This window comes from Mercenaria mercenaria, chromosome 19, assembly GCF_021730395.1.
Source record: "Mercenaria mercenaria strain notata chromosome 19, MADL_Memer_1, whole genome shotgun sequence".
NCBI lineage: Eukaryota > Metazoa > Mollusca > Bivalvia > Venerida > Veneridae > Mercenaria > Mercenaria mercenaria.
Window position 1 is genome coordinate 9,569,058 of NC_069379.1, and position 18,266 is coordinate 9,587,323.

At 35.9% G+C, this 18,266-nt stretch overlaps 2 protein-coding genes across 2 annotated transcripts in view; both read left to right on the forward strand.

The window, feature by feature from the left end:
• LOC123542148 (zinc finger protein 728-like) overlaps positions 1–18,266 on the forward strand; it is a 93,993-nt gene that overhangs the window by 35,306 nt on the left and 40,421 nt on the right. The gene's annotated exons all lie outside the window — the stretch shown is intronic.
• LOC123542155 (zinc finger protein 479-like) lies at positions 2,429–16,807 on the forward strand. Its single transcript, XM_053530917.1, has 2 exons — positions 2,429–2,555; positions 15,158–16,807. Exon 2 carries the CDS (start codon positions 15,710–15,712, stop codon positions 16,454–16,456), a length of 747 nt encoding a protein of 248 aa, XP_053386892.1. The 5' UTR covers positions 2,429–2,555; positions 15,158–15,709; the 3' UTR covers positions 16,457–16,807.

Below are 18,266 nucleotides of genomic sequence, written 5' to 3' on the forward strand. Positions count from 1 at the left end.
AAATGAGTGACTTGCTTTGATGCTGCAAAATGAGTGTCTTGCTTTGATGCTTCAAAAATGAGTGACTTGCCTTGATGCTGCAAAATGAGTGTCTTGCCATGATGCTACAAAAAGAATGTTTTGCCTTGATGCTGCAAAATATTTGAATTGCTTTGATGCTGCAAAATAAGTGTATTGCTTTGGTGCTGCAAAATGAGTGTCTTGCTTTGATGCTGCAAAAAGAATGTTTTGCCTTGATGCTGCAAAATATTTGAATTGCTTTGATGCTGCAAAATAAGTGTATTGCCCTGATGCCGCAAAAAGAGTGCCTTGCCTTGATGCTGCAAAATTAGTGTCTTGCGTTGATGCTGCAAAGTGAATGCATTGCCTTGATGCTTCAAAATGGTTGTTTTACCTTCATACGGTAAAATGTTGATGCAAAAATAACAGTGGCTCGCCTTGATGCTGCAAAATGAGTGTCTTGCCATGATCCTGCAAAGGTGAGTTTCTTGCCTTGATTTTGCAAAATGAGTGATTGCCTTGATGCTACAAAAAGAGTGCCTTGCCATGATGCTTCAAAATGACTGTCTTGCCTTGATACTGAAAAATGACTGTCTTGCCTTGATGCTGAAAAATGATGTCTTGCCTTGCCTTCATGCTGTAAAATGAGAATATCTTGCCTTGATGCTGCCAAATATGAATGTCTTGTTTCGATGTCATGAAATCAAAATGTTTGTCTTGTTGCCCTTAAAGTCTGATTTCTTTATTTCTAAATCATCAGCTTCAAATACTAATTGTTTTTATAAAACATTAACCAAAAACACGCTATGTACTGTAAAATGTGCATAATGCCACTTTAAGTATCCTAAATTGTATTTAAAAAACTTTTGAGAATGCCGCTTATATCTGTCGCTAATCCACTGTCCATCTTCACATCTGTTGACAGCGTGTACATCTATGATAGCGCAACTTTTCTTGAAGGGTTTATGCCTGATGTATTTGCTTAAAGACAAAACACACAAATCCTTTGGTGTATGTGTGTATTTATTTTACATTCTAACACGACCAGCAAATAACCTATATATTAGGCTACACATAGAAGAAAATCAGTCAACGGTTATTTTGCGATAACCCATGCGCGTGCAGTGACGTCATCTGATCCAGGTGCGTAACATAGTCATAAAAAGTAGTTAAAATTTTCTCTAACACTGTTGTTTTTAGTAGATCTATGTCGTGTTAGAATCGAAACAACAAGTTCCCAAGTGTAATTTATCGTAGAATAACCCGAAATTTTCGTTCAAATTATGCGAAACAACATAACCACTCAGACCTAAGGTCTTCGTGATACATTTTTTTCGCATAAGAATTCAAAACACGGGTTATTCTACGATAAAACACGATTGGGAACTTATTTAAGAAATAATAAGTTCCCAAACGTGGTTTATCGTAGAATAACCCGAGTTTTGAGTTCTTACGCGTAAGAATATATCACGAAGGCCGTAGGCCTGAGTGATATATTGTTTCGCGTAAGAACGAAAAACGAGGGTGACGTCATTGCACGCGAGTGGTTTATTGCAGAATAACCCGAGATAGATTTTGCTCTATATGTATGTAGGTTATTCGCTGATCGTGTTACATGTGTTAGAATATTTCATAATTATTCATTAATTGGAGAAATATTTCAATATACATTGATATTTCCATATGCATTGATATCTTTACCTTAAAACTTTCTCCAGTTTTGGTAGGTACTATCAAAAATAAACCCATAATCTCATCACTGCAACCATGTTTAATCGATCACAATTATTTAAAATGAAGTAAAAAAATCGTTCTCAAATTGCCGATTAACTGTCCTGGACATTTCGTGTCAAACGTCCTCAAAATAAAGAAAAATAATACTGTACATATTTCAATTTCTTGACAGTGGTGCTAGATGTTGGATTTCTTTACATATAAGCCACTTTGATGTCACTTCTTTACATTTAATCCCCTTTGATGCCACTGAAGTGAGTGTTTTTTTTTTTAATTTTATCAGTTCCTGAATTATTTTCTTAAAATATAAAAATTTCAATTTATTTCAGCCTAAACCGGACTTTAATGCTTCATAATCCTAGGTCAAACAGATTCTTAGATGCATGCGAAGCCCTTGAAATAAGTCAATGGCAATAACTCGTGTTTTGCCGTGTTAAATCCTATTTAAAGCAGCAGGTGTACAACTTCAATGTGATGAGTGTAATACTTTTTGACAGTGTGAACCACATAGATTCAAGTTTAAAGGGATTATTATTGAAATCTTATTTAATTTGCAACAACAATAAAAATGTAAATAAACCTAATATATATGTTAAATCTACTCTAGTAGTATTGAAAATACTTCAAGTACGATACGGGATTTAGCAGCTTCCAGGAGTGTAATCTATAGTTATTTCCCTTTAACAAATGTCACCATTTGTAAGCCATAATTTACGCTATGTAAAAATACATATGTAGACAATGGATTACTATAGAAAAAAGACATTCTAAGTGAACTTAAAAGTATACACACTTGGCATAAGTCATTCCTGTCAGAAAAGGTCAGTAAGAAATATTTCAACCGCTTTCTTTGGGTATCTAGTCAACTCGTCCCCCAGTCAACTCGTCCCCAATTTGAATTTAGTCATTTCGTCTCCCAGAATTGGTCATTTCGTCCCCCTTATGATAGAGTTTGGTCAACTCGTCCCCATTTTGGTCAACTCGTTCCTCTTTTGGTCAATTCGTTCCCCTTTTGGTAAGTTTGTCCCTCTTAATATATTGTAGAGCACATGTAGTAATTAACAGATCATATATAAATCAATATATCACCTGTAAATTTATAATTTTATATATCAACATATCTTTTAATCAATATATTAGTAAGTAAAATTGTTTTAAAAAAATTCACAGTCAAATCCGCACCATAAAATGCACATTCGGGGTTTATTTTTGTTTACACCAGCACATTTGTGAAGATAATTTCAACTTTGAACACTGCGAATTTTGCATTGGAGACATATTTTCAAAGAACTATACAAGTGAAGGACTTCAGGATTATAATATAAGAAGTGTCTAGCCGTCCGGTAACTGGACGCCTAGCCTGCGTTCTAGTCGTCCGGTTACCGGACGGCTAGCAAATCCTCAGGGGATGTTCTAGTCGTCCGGTAATTGATTTCCTAATGAATAAGACATGATTTTATATAGTTTTAATGTTATTTACTTGAGATATCGATACTTATCTGTAAACAAAAGTTTGTGTAAATACATACAATAAAAAGTTACAATAAATAACTGCATTATTCAGCTGATAAAATGGAAGTTTGCCGATCTCAATAATGGCGAAATCGACGTGAGGTCACTTATTAAAATCTGTTCATCTTGAGGCTTTTATGGGATCGGAATTTTTAAATTTTAATAACTTTTTCACTGGATTTTCAAAATTAAAACAGTTTTGAAGAACTTTCAATTTTCATATTTTAGTATTCAAATATTTTTTAATGAATTACTGTTTTAAATGACATCTAATTTCAAAAGCGGCCGGGTGATGTTCAAAACTTTGAGAAAAACAGTAGTTAAGCGTTCATAATTAATCCATTTTAATTTGAAATAATCATAGTCAAAATTAATGAATGCATTGCCATTTTTTAAGCTTTCCATTCTTCAAAAAAATATATAGAAATTTGTGTTTTAAAAATTAAAGTTTAGGCCGTTTGAAAAAACATCACTTTTTACAAAATATCATATGGACGTTCGGCGATCAATGTTTTATCATTTCTAAAAATAGAATATCAACGGATTTGTAAACAAACACGATCTCTTGCGTTTAATCGACTGAAAAATCAGATAAGTATTGATATTTTAAGTAAATAACATTTAAAACTATATAAAATCATTACTTAGTCATTAAGAAATAAATTACCGGACGACTAGAAAATTCCCTGAGGATTTGCTAGCCGTCCGGTTACCGGACGACTAGAACGCAGGCTAGTTGTCCGGTTTCCGGATGGCTAGACACTTCCTATAATATACCCCAGAAAATGCAAAAATAAGTCAATTCGTTTCTCTGCCTTTCTTTCAATTCACCGGAAGCATTTTGATGTTGACTGGTACTTTTCCATCATTTATTTTAACAGGGCTATTCATAGCCTCGTTCTGACGACCCTTTCGCTAGCCAATCAGGGCCTAACTTAAAGTAATGCTTAACCACTGAGCTACCGGGACTGAACAACGTGTTCCAATAAAATATACCTAATATTATTTGTTTATGTAAGCTGCTTTACCTATTTTGTTATTGTCCGTAAGCATTGACCTGGCACTCATGAATATTCCGTATATTTCCGTAAATTAATTTTCGGTGACAGAACATAAATAGCGATATAACTAAATATTACATATATAATTCCTAACTGATATATTGTCACATGTGCAGGTAGCTGTGCGGACAAAGCGTTTACCTGTCAATATCAGGATTGTGGGTTCGAGTCCTACGTTTTACCATATCTTTTTTCCCCAAATTTTATATGCAGACTTATTACTCATTTGATCAAACGTTTCATGATATTTATGGTTCATTTATTAAGTGTAATCATAAAAGTGGATTCTAACACGATCCGATTCATTTTCCTATTAAACAAAGACGGCTGGAAACAGTGAATTATTAAACCACAATTCACTGTTCTGACGTCACAACTATTACGTCATAGTGTCAAGCGGCGTAGCGGCGCGCTGGAAAAGAACCCGACTGAAAACGGGCAAATATTTAATGCATGCCGACAAGGGTGTACTTTAAAGTTCTTGATAACGTGTTAGAATCGAAATAATATATCTCATTCAGTGATTTGCTCTTGGATAAATCACTGTTTGTCGTTCAGATGCGTAGCATTATATCACTCGGGCTACGCCCTCGTGATATAATTCCTTCGCATCTGAACTCCAAACAATGATTTATTCAGCGACAAATCACCGATGAGATATATTATTTCTTAAATAAAATTGTTTTAAAAGTATGTTACATAAAAAGACAAACTATCTGTCACCAGCGTTCCAGAAAGAATACAACAAGAAAAAAGAATTAAAATTCATGAAATATGATACATAAAATAATATAAACGATAACAATACAATACATTAAATTGAAGAAAAAAGCTCAATTCAGTAAGTGATTTCGAACCGTGGTAACGTGCGTATAAGTCAGACAACTTACCTCTACACCACCGTGTCATCGGTTAACTTTACATGTTACTTTAGTAATGTAGATACTTTCATGATACTTACATTGCGTGAATTAACGAAAACGCCCGAAAATATTGGCGAAAATTAATGAGTGCCAGGTCAATACTTACGGACAATAGTTCTATAAGTCCAGAAAACATAAACAAACGTGACGTCACTCCGAAGTTATCATACACGGACTGTACCGCTCTAATGAATTCAGTGTTCAATACCATTAGAATAATATCAAATGTCTTCATGCGCGCATACACATGTTACTACTTGGGTATATCCTAGGTCGTCTTGAAAACTGATTTTAATATAAACGCAATATATAATATAAATGCAACAATTGTAATTGGAATATGACATAATGGAGTAAAATCAAAATAGTTTTCTTTCATCTATAATCCAAAATCTTTTGCAGGAAATCGAAAGCATTTTACGTTACATACATAAGTGCATTTTGGCGGGAAACTGCACGTGCCTTTCATGTCACTCCTTCCTGATGATCTTACATTACGCTAATGTATATTTCGTGCTTCTCATATCGATATTATAGTTTCGTGTCAAAGGAAACGTTTTTGATTTAATCCAAGAAATTAAATTGAATAAACTACATAGATATGCTTCCATAGTTGTTATACCGATCTAACTCGGTTCCGGCGACGTTTCTGCGGGTACGTGTTTTAATTATGTGGTAAGGATTTAATAATATTATGCAACTCGTTTATTATTTATTCAAGTAAAATGAACACTGTCATTTTTTCAACTTACTTGATGAAAATACTTCATTGTAACATATTTAAATGAAAAATCACCGAAAATATGAAAATTGGAAACTTGTAAGACAAAATCCTGCCTCCTGATTTATTCGACGGGGTTTTGTTTTATACGAATGTCACACAAGAAGAACATTCCGTATACGAAACAAAAAAGCACACCAAATATGTAAGGAGATATAGAAGCAAAAATGTTTTTTAAAAGTTAATATTTCATCAAGTATGTGAAATAACTCGCTAAATTACTACAAATCCAAAAAATGCAAAACTGTTTCTATGTTGCTATGGTAACGCATATGAAATGAAAGTTTTGGGTTTTAGTTTTAGAAATTTTCTTGATACGAAATAAAACGAAACAGACATAATAGTTGGAGAATAAGCCTAAGTAGATGTATAAAAATGAAAAAGATCTTATTTCTTAAAAGAGTTTTCGGTCGTCCTTACATGAAAGAGTTATCTCCCTTGTTTTCCTTGTTTTTGCACGATCATTCTGTCTTAGAATACAAAATAAAAATTCGTTTCAAGAAGTTTGATCACTGAGTATTGTGACGACATACAATTTATAGGGTTCAGCAATATAAACTAAAATATATTGCAAAATAGTTTTCTATACCCCCATTCTAAATGATCAAATATCTTTTCAGCGTAAGTCTTAGATAGGTGTAATAATCAATTATTTTTGGTTCATTACCGACGTCTGGTCATTATATCTTAGTGGATTTTGAAAAATATAGTTAATTAATCCCCCGCCGTGGCGGAGGGATTATAGGAATGGTCCGCGTCCGTCCGTCCGTAACAAAATCGTGTCCGGTCCATATCACCTAAACCCCTTGAAGGATTTTCATGAAACTTGGGTCAAATGATCACCTCATCAAGACGATGTGCAGAACCCATGAGTCAGCCTTGTCTGTTCAAGGTCAAGGTCACAACTCGAGGTCAAAGGTTTGAGCCTGCCATTTTGTGTCCGCTCTATATCTCATAAACCCCTTGAAGGAATTTTATAAAACTTGGATCAAATGATCACCTCATCAAGACGATGTGCAGAACCCATGAGTCAGCCATGCCGGCTCAACGTCAAGGTCACAGCTTAGGGTCAAAGGTTTTGAGCCTTCCATTTTGTGTCCGCTCTATATCTTCTAAACTCCTTGAAGGATTTTCATGAAACTTGGGTCAAATGATCACCTCATCAAGACGATGTGCAGAACCCATGAGTCAGTCATGCCGGCTCAAGGTCAAGGTCACAACTTAGGGTCAAAGGTTTGAGCCTTCCATTTTGTGTCCGCTCTATATCTTCTAAACTCCTTGAAGGATTTTCATTAAACTTGGGTCAAACGATCACCTCATCAAGGCGATGTGCAGAACTTATGAGTCAGCCATGTCGGCTCAAGGTCAAGGTCACAACTGAAGGTCAAAGGTTTGAGCCTTCCATTTCATGTCCGCTCTATATCTCCTAAACCCCTTGAAGGAATTTTATAAAACTTGGGTAAAATGATTATCTCATCAAAACGATGTGCAGAAATTATGAGTCAACCATGCCAGCTCAAGGTCAAGGTCACAACTAAGGGTCGAAGGTTTGAGCCTTCCATTTTGTGTCCACTCTGTATCTCCTAAACCCCTTGAAGGATTTTCATCAAACTTGGGTCAAATGATCACCTCATCAAGAACTCATGAGTCAGCCATGTCAACTCAAGGTCAAGGTCACAACTCAAGGTCAAAGGTTTCAGCTCTATATCTCCTAAACCCCTTAAAGGATTTTCATGAAACTTGGGTCAAATAATCACCTCATCAAGACGTTGTGCAGAATTCATGAGTCAACCATGTCAGTTCAAGGTCAAGGTCACAGCTAAAATCAAAGGTTTAGCCTTTCACTATCCATAGCAGTGGCGGGGGATTTAGCTGTCTTTCAGACTGCCTTGTTACCAATGGAATGGTATTGTTTTACATGCAACAGCATATTTAGTGGGGGCATTTTGGTCCTTATCATATCCCGTCCTTTCTTAAGAGATATTACGCAGCCATTCAGTAAAAAATGAAAATGAAATTTTAGCCCCATTCAAATACATGGTACTTAACTACTTTCACTTTGGAAAACAGTGCATAATTTCCGATCTCCACACTTACCCGTATTAAAAACCATACAGTATTTGAAATACACTATGCAACAAAATAAGCTAGGTTAAAAGCGATTGCTAGTATTTACGTTTCTTAAGGTCACATTTTTTTGGAAATCGTGAATCGGGTGTTTGCAAGAATTATCTTTCCTGTGGTTATTGCGATTTATAACCAATAGCTTGCAACTTAATTTTTAATTTAATGATTTAAAGCAGTAGTATATAAGAGTAACAATATGCAGTACCAACAACAAGCACACATAGAAGGAAGCAAAAGGCTAAGCCGGTACTTAGCATACAAGAAGCTGCAGGTATCATAATTTAAATCATAATGAGCGTAATTTAGCGTAATGGAAGATAGATTGTCTACGTCCTTTTAAAGGGTTAGAGGTTAATGGAAGATAAATTGTTTACATCTTTGTAAAGGGGTAGACAGTAATTGAAGGTAGATTGCTTATGTCCTTGTAAAGGGGTAGACAGTAATGGAAGGTAGATTGTTTATGTCCTTGTAAAGGGGTAGACAGTAATGGAAGGTAGATTGTTTATGTCCTTGTAAAGGGGTAGTCAGTAATGGAAGGTAGATTGTTTATGTCCTTGTAAAGGGGTAGACAGTAATGGAAGGTAGATTGTTTACGTCCTTGTAAAGGGGTAGACAGTAATTGAAGGTAGATTGTTTACGTCCTTGTAAAGGGGTAGACGGTAATTGAAGGTCGATTGTTTACGTCCTTGTAAAGGGGTAGACGGTAATGGAAGATAGATTGTTTACGTCCTTGTAAAGGGGTAGACAGTAATGGAAGGTAGATTGTTTAGGTCCTTGTAAAGGGGTAGACAGTAATGGAAGGTAGATTGTTTATGTCCTTGTAAAGGAGTAGATTGTTTATGTCCTTGTAAAGGGGTAGACAGTAATGGAAGGTAGATTGTTTATGTCCTTGTAAAGGGGTAGACAGTAATAGAAGGTAGATTGTTTATGTCCTTGTAAAGGGGTAGACAGTAATGGAAGGTAGATTGTTTATGTCCTTGTAAAGGGGTAGACAGTAATAGAAGGTAGATTGTTTATGTCCTTGTAAAGGGGTAGACAGTAATGGAAGGTAGATTGTTTATGTCCTTGTAAAGGCTAAGCCGGTACTTAGCATACAAGAAGCTGCAGTTATCATAATTTAAATCATAATGAGCGTAATTTAGCGTAATGGAAGATAGATTGTCTACGTCCTTTTAAAGGGTTAGAAGTTAATGGAAGATAAATTGTTTACATCTTTGTAAAGGGATAGACAGTAATTGAAGGTAGATTGTTTATGTCCTTGTAAAGGGGTAGACAGTAATTGAAGGTGGATTGTTTACGTCCTTGTAAAGGGGTAGACAGTAATAGAAGGTAGATTGTTTACGTCCTTGTAAAGGGGTAGACAGTAATGGAAGGTAGATTGTTTACATCCTTGTAAAGGGGTAGACAGTAATGGAAGATATAGAGAATCTGTCATTGGTCTTCGGTTAAGATCAGAAAATCCCAACCCGAGGGCGCACCGCTCAAGTCTTAAACGAGGCTGTGCCGAGTTTAAGACTTGAGCGGTGCGCCTGAGGGATGTGATTTCCGATCTTCACCGAACACCAATGATGGATTCTATTTCTCACTTACCACAACAGAAACAATAAAGACAAGCATGAAAATATGAAACTATTTAAAACGTGGGAAATTGACGTCCGTAAGCAGAAGTGACGTCGTGACATTTCATTAACGCACAATAACAAAGTTCCGCTTTAGTTTTATCGTTTGTAGCGTAACGGTACGTTCTAATCATAAAGTAATGAATTTTGAATCGAGAAAAACACTATAAGGAACGGAGAGAAAAGATAAAGGTACCTGATTTTTTAAATTATTTTACATAAATAATATGTATATCAGTGCATGAAGTAGGCCTAGTCCGTCACAGGAGTGTGGGATAACCCATGTGAGATAAGATTTTCCAGCATTTCTAAAAATAGAGATTTTTCTGTCCGATAAGTGAGAAAAATTGTTTATTTCCCTAAAAAGGGTTATCTGATATTACTTAATCTAACATTTTTTCTTTTATTTTTTTTTCTGGACCGAAATGCACTATTCAGCTGAAAACTATCACATTATCGTCAAATATAAATTATATCTGCATTAAATACATGAAACATATGGAATATTTACTAAATACATAAAAAAGTAATATCACTTAAAAGCATGTAAAAGATGATATTACATGTAAATTATAACAAAAATAGCTAATATCATATTTTTCATAGTACCGAAAAACACTCATGTAAAAGAAATTTAATACTAACACTTACCGTAATATATGAAACCAAAATTTGCCTAAAATTCATCAAATTATCTTATTTGTGCAATAATTAATCGATTCAAAACACTTAAATCCCAATCAGAACATCTCTTTAATATTTTTTTTTATATACAAAAAGAGTGCTTTTCGGTGTTTGGTTCTATCCGGTGCATTCCGGCGATTCTATGCACCGGTTAAACAGTGATTGAAGATTTCCTAATTTATCACAAGATATATTAATTATACAAAGGAGATCCATCCAGCTGGCTTACGGAATGTCGGTGGTTCTACCCTGGTGCCGGCTCGTGATGAAATAATGCACGGAGGGGCACATGGGGTCTCCCTCCATCATTTAAGCTGGAAAGTCGCCATATGACCTATAATTGTGTCGGTGCGACGTTAAACCCAACAAAAATAAGGAGGGCAACAACAATAGACAACCACAGTTAAAATAATCAGAACCTGACTGACAATGATTATCATGATTATGACATACAATATATAAAGAAACTGTCTAACCGTCCGGTAACCGTACACCTAGCCTGCGTTCTAGTCGTCTGGTAACTGAACGCCTAGCCTTTCCTCTAGAGTTTGTCTAGCCATCCGGTATTCAATTTGTTTATGAACAGTGTAATGAATACATTAGATTTATCATTTTCTGTTTGCATGGGATAAGAATATGTACAAAGTGTACCTGTAAACAAATCCTGGGCTGAACTAATACCTTAATCACGTAACTGTCAACGAGTAACATTTTATAATGGAGAAATTGAAAGAAGAAACAAGCTGCCAAAGTTTAAAAACTTTTATGCAAAGTGAATGTTTTAGCATATAAGTAATTTACATTACATTTATACAAGTTTAATAAACCTAAATCGTAGACACAATACGTAATTGTTTAATAATATATATTTTGTTTTAGATGGTTAAGGACATTTTAAATTAAGAAAAAAACAATTTTATTTTTATGATATCATAGCATGCTAAAAGAGGATTTTCTTACATTTCTCATTAATACCTGTGCAGCATATCCTGCAACGTAACATTTCATCATTGCCATTGTCTTACCATGCACAGCAATAACAACACAATTGGATTTTTTTTAAACAGCAACAGTTACTTCACAACTATAAGGAACAGCGTTTTTAACACAATTATTGATCAGATGTAAGTTAGAAACTTACTATGTAAAAAATAATAAATTATTTAATCCTTCATTGAAAAAGATTTAATTCATAAACAGTTGATAACCAGATGGCTGGAAAACAGGCTACGCGTCATGTTACCGGAAGGTTAGAATGCTGTACACTTCCATTAATAAATATACATCAAATCAAATTGAAGTGTCAAAAGTGAAGTTTCATGGCCAAAAAAATAAATACGATGTATAGATGAAGCAATGAATTAACAGTTGGTATAGTATCAAGCATAGGAAATGCACCCAATAGTTTAGCCATGCTGCACGACTGGCACCCACCACATCTCGGATACACTCACAAACTAGCCATTGACTGAGAAACAATTTACTGAACTTTAAAAACAAGCATTTAAGACATTACAGAGCCAGCAGACATGTGCTCAAAGTTAACTTTATAAACCATCAAAAATGCTTTCCTGTATTGTGATAATTAAAATGAACATTAAAAAGTTACATAATCATATACGGGATAGAAATTGTTTATCTGCATTGTGATAATTAAAATGTACATTAAGAAGTTACATAATTAAATGCTGGATAGAAATTGTTTATCTACAGTGTATTATTTTGACTATTCGAAGAATAATCCGAGCTATTCTGCTCACCCTGACGTCGGCGTCGGCGTCACACCTTGGTTAAAGTTTTGCATGCAAGTATATATAGCTATCATTTCAAGGCATTTAGTTTTGAAGCTTATTTTTTTCTTTTTCTAGGTCAATACCCAACCTCACAGGATCAAGTCACATAACTCTGACATGTATTTTGGGCAAATTATGCCTCCTTTTGGACTTCGAAAATCCAGTTGCAAGTTACTATCTCGAAAACTAGTGCAGATATTGGTTTGAAACTTCACATGTGGCTTTTGGGTTATAAATCTAGGCGATAGCAGCAAAAGATAATAGGTAATGATAGACTTCTCGGAAGCATAGAGCACCACAAATACAGCCTCAGAGCCACACATTTGCAAAGTAGGCCCACAACAAAAAGAAGCCGTAACGGAAAAATATTATAGACGGGTTGCTTCAAAAATCCAACAAGTACATTTTAATTTTATGCGAAATATAGAAAAAGGGAGAGGAAGGGGTAGGGGAAGAAAGGGGAGGGAGTGGGGGTGAAGGGGAAAGTGGAACAAGGATGAATGTTCAAACTAATGCAAATATCTAATTTAAACTTCACACCTTTTTTCATATATCAAGACTTTTCGTTCCTGCAAGTGCACATGCAGAATACTAAAGCAAATCAATTTGTTTTTGCCCTGTCCGTCCGTCCGTCCGTACGTCACACTTCATTTCCGAGCAATAACTGGAGAACCATTTGACCTAGAACCTTCAAACTTCATAGGGTTGTAGGGCTGCTGGAGTAGACGACCCCTATTGTTTTTGGGGGTCACTCCTCAAAGGTCAAGGTCACAGGGGCCTGAACATTGAAAACCATTTCCGATCAATAACTAGAGAACCACTTGACCTAGAATGTTGAAACTTCATACGATGATTGGTCATGAAGAGTAGATGACCCCTATTGATCTTGGGGTCACTCCGTCAAAGGTCAAGGTCACAGGGGTCTGAACATTGAAAACCATTTCCGATCAATAACTTGAGAACCACTTGACCCAGAATGTTGAAACTTCATAGGATGATTGGTCATGAAGAGTAGATGACCCCTATTGATCTTGGGGTCACTCCGTCAAAGGTCAAGGTCACAGGGGCCTGAACATTGAAAACCATTTCCGATCAATAACTAGAGAACCACTTGACCTAGAATGTTGAAACTTCATAGGATGATTGGTCATGAAGAGTAGATGACCCCTATCGATTTTGGGGTCATTCCATTAAAGGTCAAGGTCACAGGGACCTGAACATTGAAAACCATTTCCGGTCAGTAACTTGAGAACCACTTGACCCAGAATGTTGAAACTTAATAGGATGATTGGTCATGCATAGTAGATGACCCCTAACGATTTTGGGGTCACTGTGAAAGGTCAAGGTCACAGGGGTCTGAACATTGAAAACCATTTCCGGTCAGTAACTTGAGAACCACTTGACCCAGAATGATGAAACTTCATAGGATGATTGGTCATGCAGAGTAGATGACCCCTAACGATTTTAGGGTCACTCTGTTAAAGGTCAAGGCCACAGGGGCCTGAACATGGAAAACCATTTCCAATCAATAACTTGAGAACCTCTCGACCCAGAATGTTGAAACTTCATAGGATGATTGTTCATGCAGAGTAAATGACCCCTATTGTTTTTGGGGTCACTCCGTTAAAGGTCAAGGTCACAGGGGCCTGAACATTGATAACCAGTTCCGATCAATAACTTGAGAACCACTTGACCCAGAATGTTGAAACTTCATAGGATGATTGAACATGCAGAGTAGATGACCCCTATTGATTTTGGTGTCAGTCTATTTAAGGTCAAGGTCACAGTGGCCTGTTCATGTAAAATCATTTTTTGAAAATAACTTGAGAACCACTTGACCTGCAATGTTGAAACTTAATAGGATGATTGGACATGCAGAGTAGATGACCCCTATTTATTTTGAGGTCACTTGATCAAAGGTCAAGGTCACAGGAGCCTGAACAGTGACTTGAGAACCACTAGGCCAAGAGTGTTGAAATTTAGCGGGATGACTGGACATGCCAAGTAGATTATCCCTATTGTAGCCAACCATCAGTGTCTCTTTGACTTTCGCTCCTGACCCCTATTGACTTCTTGCCTATAGGACTTTGCATTGGGGGAGACATGCGCTTTTTTACAAAAGCATTTTCTAGTTATTATCATAATCCTTCAATCCTGAGAAAAACACAAAGTTTGATTAACAGCTTCCATTACACCAACTGTAAGTAATCATATGTATGATTTCTAGTGATTCAAACACTATAAAAAGAAACACCTGCAATACAATTAAAGTAACGCAAGAAACTGGAGCTAATTTACCCAAAAATATTTTTGTGTTTGACTGAAATCATTCTTGTTTTGGTACCTGATCTTAATCTTGTAGCCTCTTTGCAGATGCCATATTCAATATTCAAATTGATTAACATACCTGTAGACAAACCATATACAGGTTGTTTAGATGTCCGGTTTCTGAACCCATAGAAACTGCCTTTAAAATAAAAACATTGCTTTCTGGTCTAGTACTGGATGGTTGCCACAGCTGCCTTGCAAGCATCAAGGTCAGGGAAAGTAACTGCACGACTAGGCAGTTTATTCCACAATAAAACTGAGTAAGGAAAAAATAAAAATGTTTGGTAATCAGTTTTGACAAGTATTAGCTAGGAACAACCAGTGGACTGATATATTTCCATATTTAACCTTTATCATTTTCTCAGACATTATTTGACATGTCAGTAGATGAAACTCACATTGCATAAACTTCAGCTGCAACTGCATCTTAAACTTGTAACTGGTTAGCACTATGTAGTGATATAAAATACTGGTTTACTAGGGGTGCAAATAGGGTCATAAAATCAGTATTTATAAGTTGAACATTTTGCTTGTCTTGTGACTACGAATGGTCTGTGTTTAACTGTATTTGATTAATATTGGTTTATTCTTTCAGATTGTTAGGTGGATACACATATTGAACTGAACATGTCGAAGAGTAGATGACCAGCTTCCATACTGCGCAGTATAGGATAAGATGATATACCTGTTTATTTCACGAACACTGAAGAACGTGTATAATATGGAGATATCTGTTTATCTTAGCAAGATCTGAAACTGGTAGGGTACATGCCTAATCTCAATAATATAAACAAAAACAAGTCATTCTGTAACAGCAAAAAGCACTTTCAGTATGAAGTTCGTATTTAAAGAAAGGCAGTGCACCACATTGAAAATGAAAGAGACACATATATATTCATTAAGGAGAATATCCGTTCAAGTGTGAGATTTGCATAAACGTCTTTGCATGGAAATCCAAGTTGAATATGCATATGCATATCGTATTAAGAAATGACATTCTGTATAAACATATAACTAGCCTTTAGGTCACTCAAGACCTTTACTTGCATCATACAGGAATTTTGTATAAAAATATTTGCAGGAACTATCAGTAATTTGAAATTTTTGAAACCAGATCGTTATTCTACAAAGTTCATGCATGTAAATTATGGAGACAGAAACTGGCTTTAGCGATCGTTATTTTCAGTGTCAAATATGCAAAAGACCTTTCATGAATTCCAGTCAGTTAAAACAGCACATGAACAGTCATACTGGAGAGGATCCGTACGAATGTGAAATATGTAAGGAAACTTGCATGACCCAATCACTTTTAGAGGACCACAAACGTATTCATACTGGAGAAGAACCATTCGAATGTGGAATATGTCAGAAAACGTTTATGGTATCTCAGAGTTTAAAAAGACACATGCGTATACATTCTAGGGTGAATCTGAACAAGTGTGAAATTTGCAGTAGATCTAATGAGCGACAGTTTGTGTGTGACATATGCAAGAAAGTGTTCACTCAGAGAGGTTCTTTAAAGAGACACCAACTTGTTCATTCAAACGAACAAGCTTACAAGTGTAAAGAATGTGGTAAACCGTTCAGATATATTGACAATTTGAAGAAACACATGGTTACGCATATTAATGAACGCCTTTTTGAATGTGATGTATGTCGTAAGTCGTTTAGCCTGAAAGAAAGTCTGAAGAGACATAAACGTATTCATACGGGTGAACGCCCATACAAGTGTGAAATGTGCAGTAAATGTTTCAAAGATACCTGGTCATTAAATAATCATAAGCGGATTCACACTGGTGACAAACTATACGAGTGTGAAACATGCCGGAAGTGTTTCGTGTATTCTAGAAGCTTATGGAGACACAAGCGTATTCATACGTGTGAACGGATGTGAAATTTATTGTAAATCTTTTCCTTATTCCTGGGAGTTAAATAGGCATAGGCTTGAACATAATGCTTAGAAACCTTTAGAGTGTGAAACATGTGGAAAACAAAGTCGGGAATCCCGACGGGATATCTAATGAAACTATGCATATTCATTCTCGAGAACATAGATATGAGTCTGAGATTAGCTAAAAAAAGTATTTTATGATGAAATATAATTTGATTTTCAAATGATAAGTTGTTTCCTAGTGTTAACTAAAACAAAAGTCTTCTAAATTATATTAGAAATCCAATTCGTTTAATGATCTATATCCTTTGTAATCCCTTACCATGGTTACATGATTAAAGTGTGAAAACTGTAGGAATGTTAGCATAGACAGACCCTTTGAAAACCAAAGGTTAAGAGCAAATTTTCCTGATATTTGAGAAAAGATTTTACATTGAACGTGAAAATACCATTTTTAGCTCACCTGTCACATAGTGACAAGGTGAGCTTTTGTGATCACCCTTCGTCCGTCGTCAGTCAGTCCGTCCGTCCGTCCGTCTCGTGCGTCCTTGCGTCAACAATTTCTTGTCTGCACGATAGTGGTTTCATTTATGATTTTATTTTAACCAAACTTGCACACAACTTGTATCACCATAAGATCTCGGTTCCTTTCTTGAACTGGCCAGATCCCGTTACAGGTTCCATAGTTATGGCCCCTGAAAGGGCCAGAATTAGCTATTTTGACCTTGTCTGCACAATAGCAGCTTCATTTATGATTTTATTTTAACCAGACTTGCACACAACTTGTATCACCATACGATCTTGGTTCCTTTCTTGAACTGGCCAGATTCCCTCTTGGGTTCCAGAGTTATTGCCCCTTAAATGTCCAAAATTGGCTATTTTGGCTTTGCAGCCATATAGAGACTTCATTTATGGTTTTATTTGACACAAACTTCCAAAATATCTTCAACAACAATAAATCTTGGATTCCATGAAAAATCAGATCCAATCATATGTTCCAGAGTTATTTTATAACTGATATTACCTCCCCTGATTGTAATCAAAATGGATTTATATCAGTAAGTACTTACAGGACTTATTTGAAGTTTCATTATTGTTATTAGTTGGACTGAGACAATCAGGGTAGATAACTATGGACTGATTTTATGTCAAATTACCTCCCTTTATTTTAAGTTAAAATTGTTATATCTCCATAACTAATGAAGATACTGATCTGAAATTTCATTTATGTCAACAGATTTATTTGGCAGATCCTTCTTTTGACCATTTACATATTTATGTCTCCCCTAGGAGACATATTGTTTTTGCCCTGTCCGTCCGTCCGTACGTCACACTTCATTTCCGAGCAATAACTGGAGAACCATTTGACCTAGAACCTTCAAACTTCATAGGGTTGTAGGGCTGCTGGAGTAGACGACCCCTATTGCTTTTGATGTCACTCCGTCAAAGGTCAAGGTCACAGGGCCCTGAACATTGAAAACCATTTCCGATCAATAACTAGAGAACCACTTGACCCAGAATGTTGAAACTTCATAGGATGATTGGTCATGAAGAGTAGATGACCCCTATTAATTTTGGGGTCACTCCGTCAAAGGTCAAGGTCACGGGTCTGAACATTGAAAACCATTTCCGATCAATAACTAGAGAACCACTTGACCCAGAATGTTGAAACTTCATAGGATGATTGGTCATGAAGAGTAGATGACCCCTATTGATTTTGGGGTCACTCCGTCAAAGGTCAAGGTCACAGGGGCCTGAACATTGAAAACCATTTCCGATCAATAACTAGAGAACCACTTGACCCAGAATGTTG

Excerpts from the sequence above, each read along its gene's own strand:
- LOC123542155 (XM_053530917.1), top strand. The coding sequence starts at position 15,710 with ATGGAGACAGAAACTGGCTTTAGCGATCGTTATTTTCAGTGTCAAATA.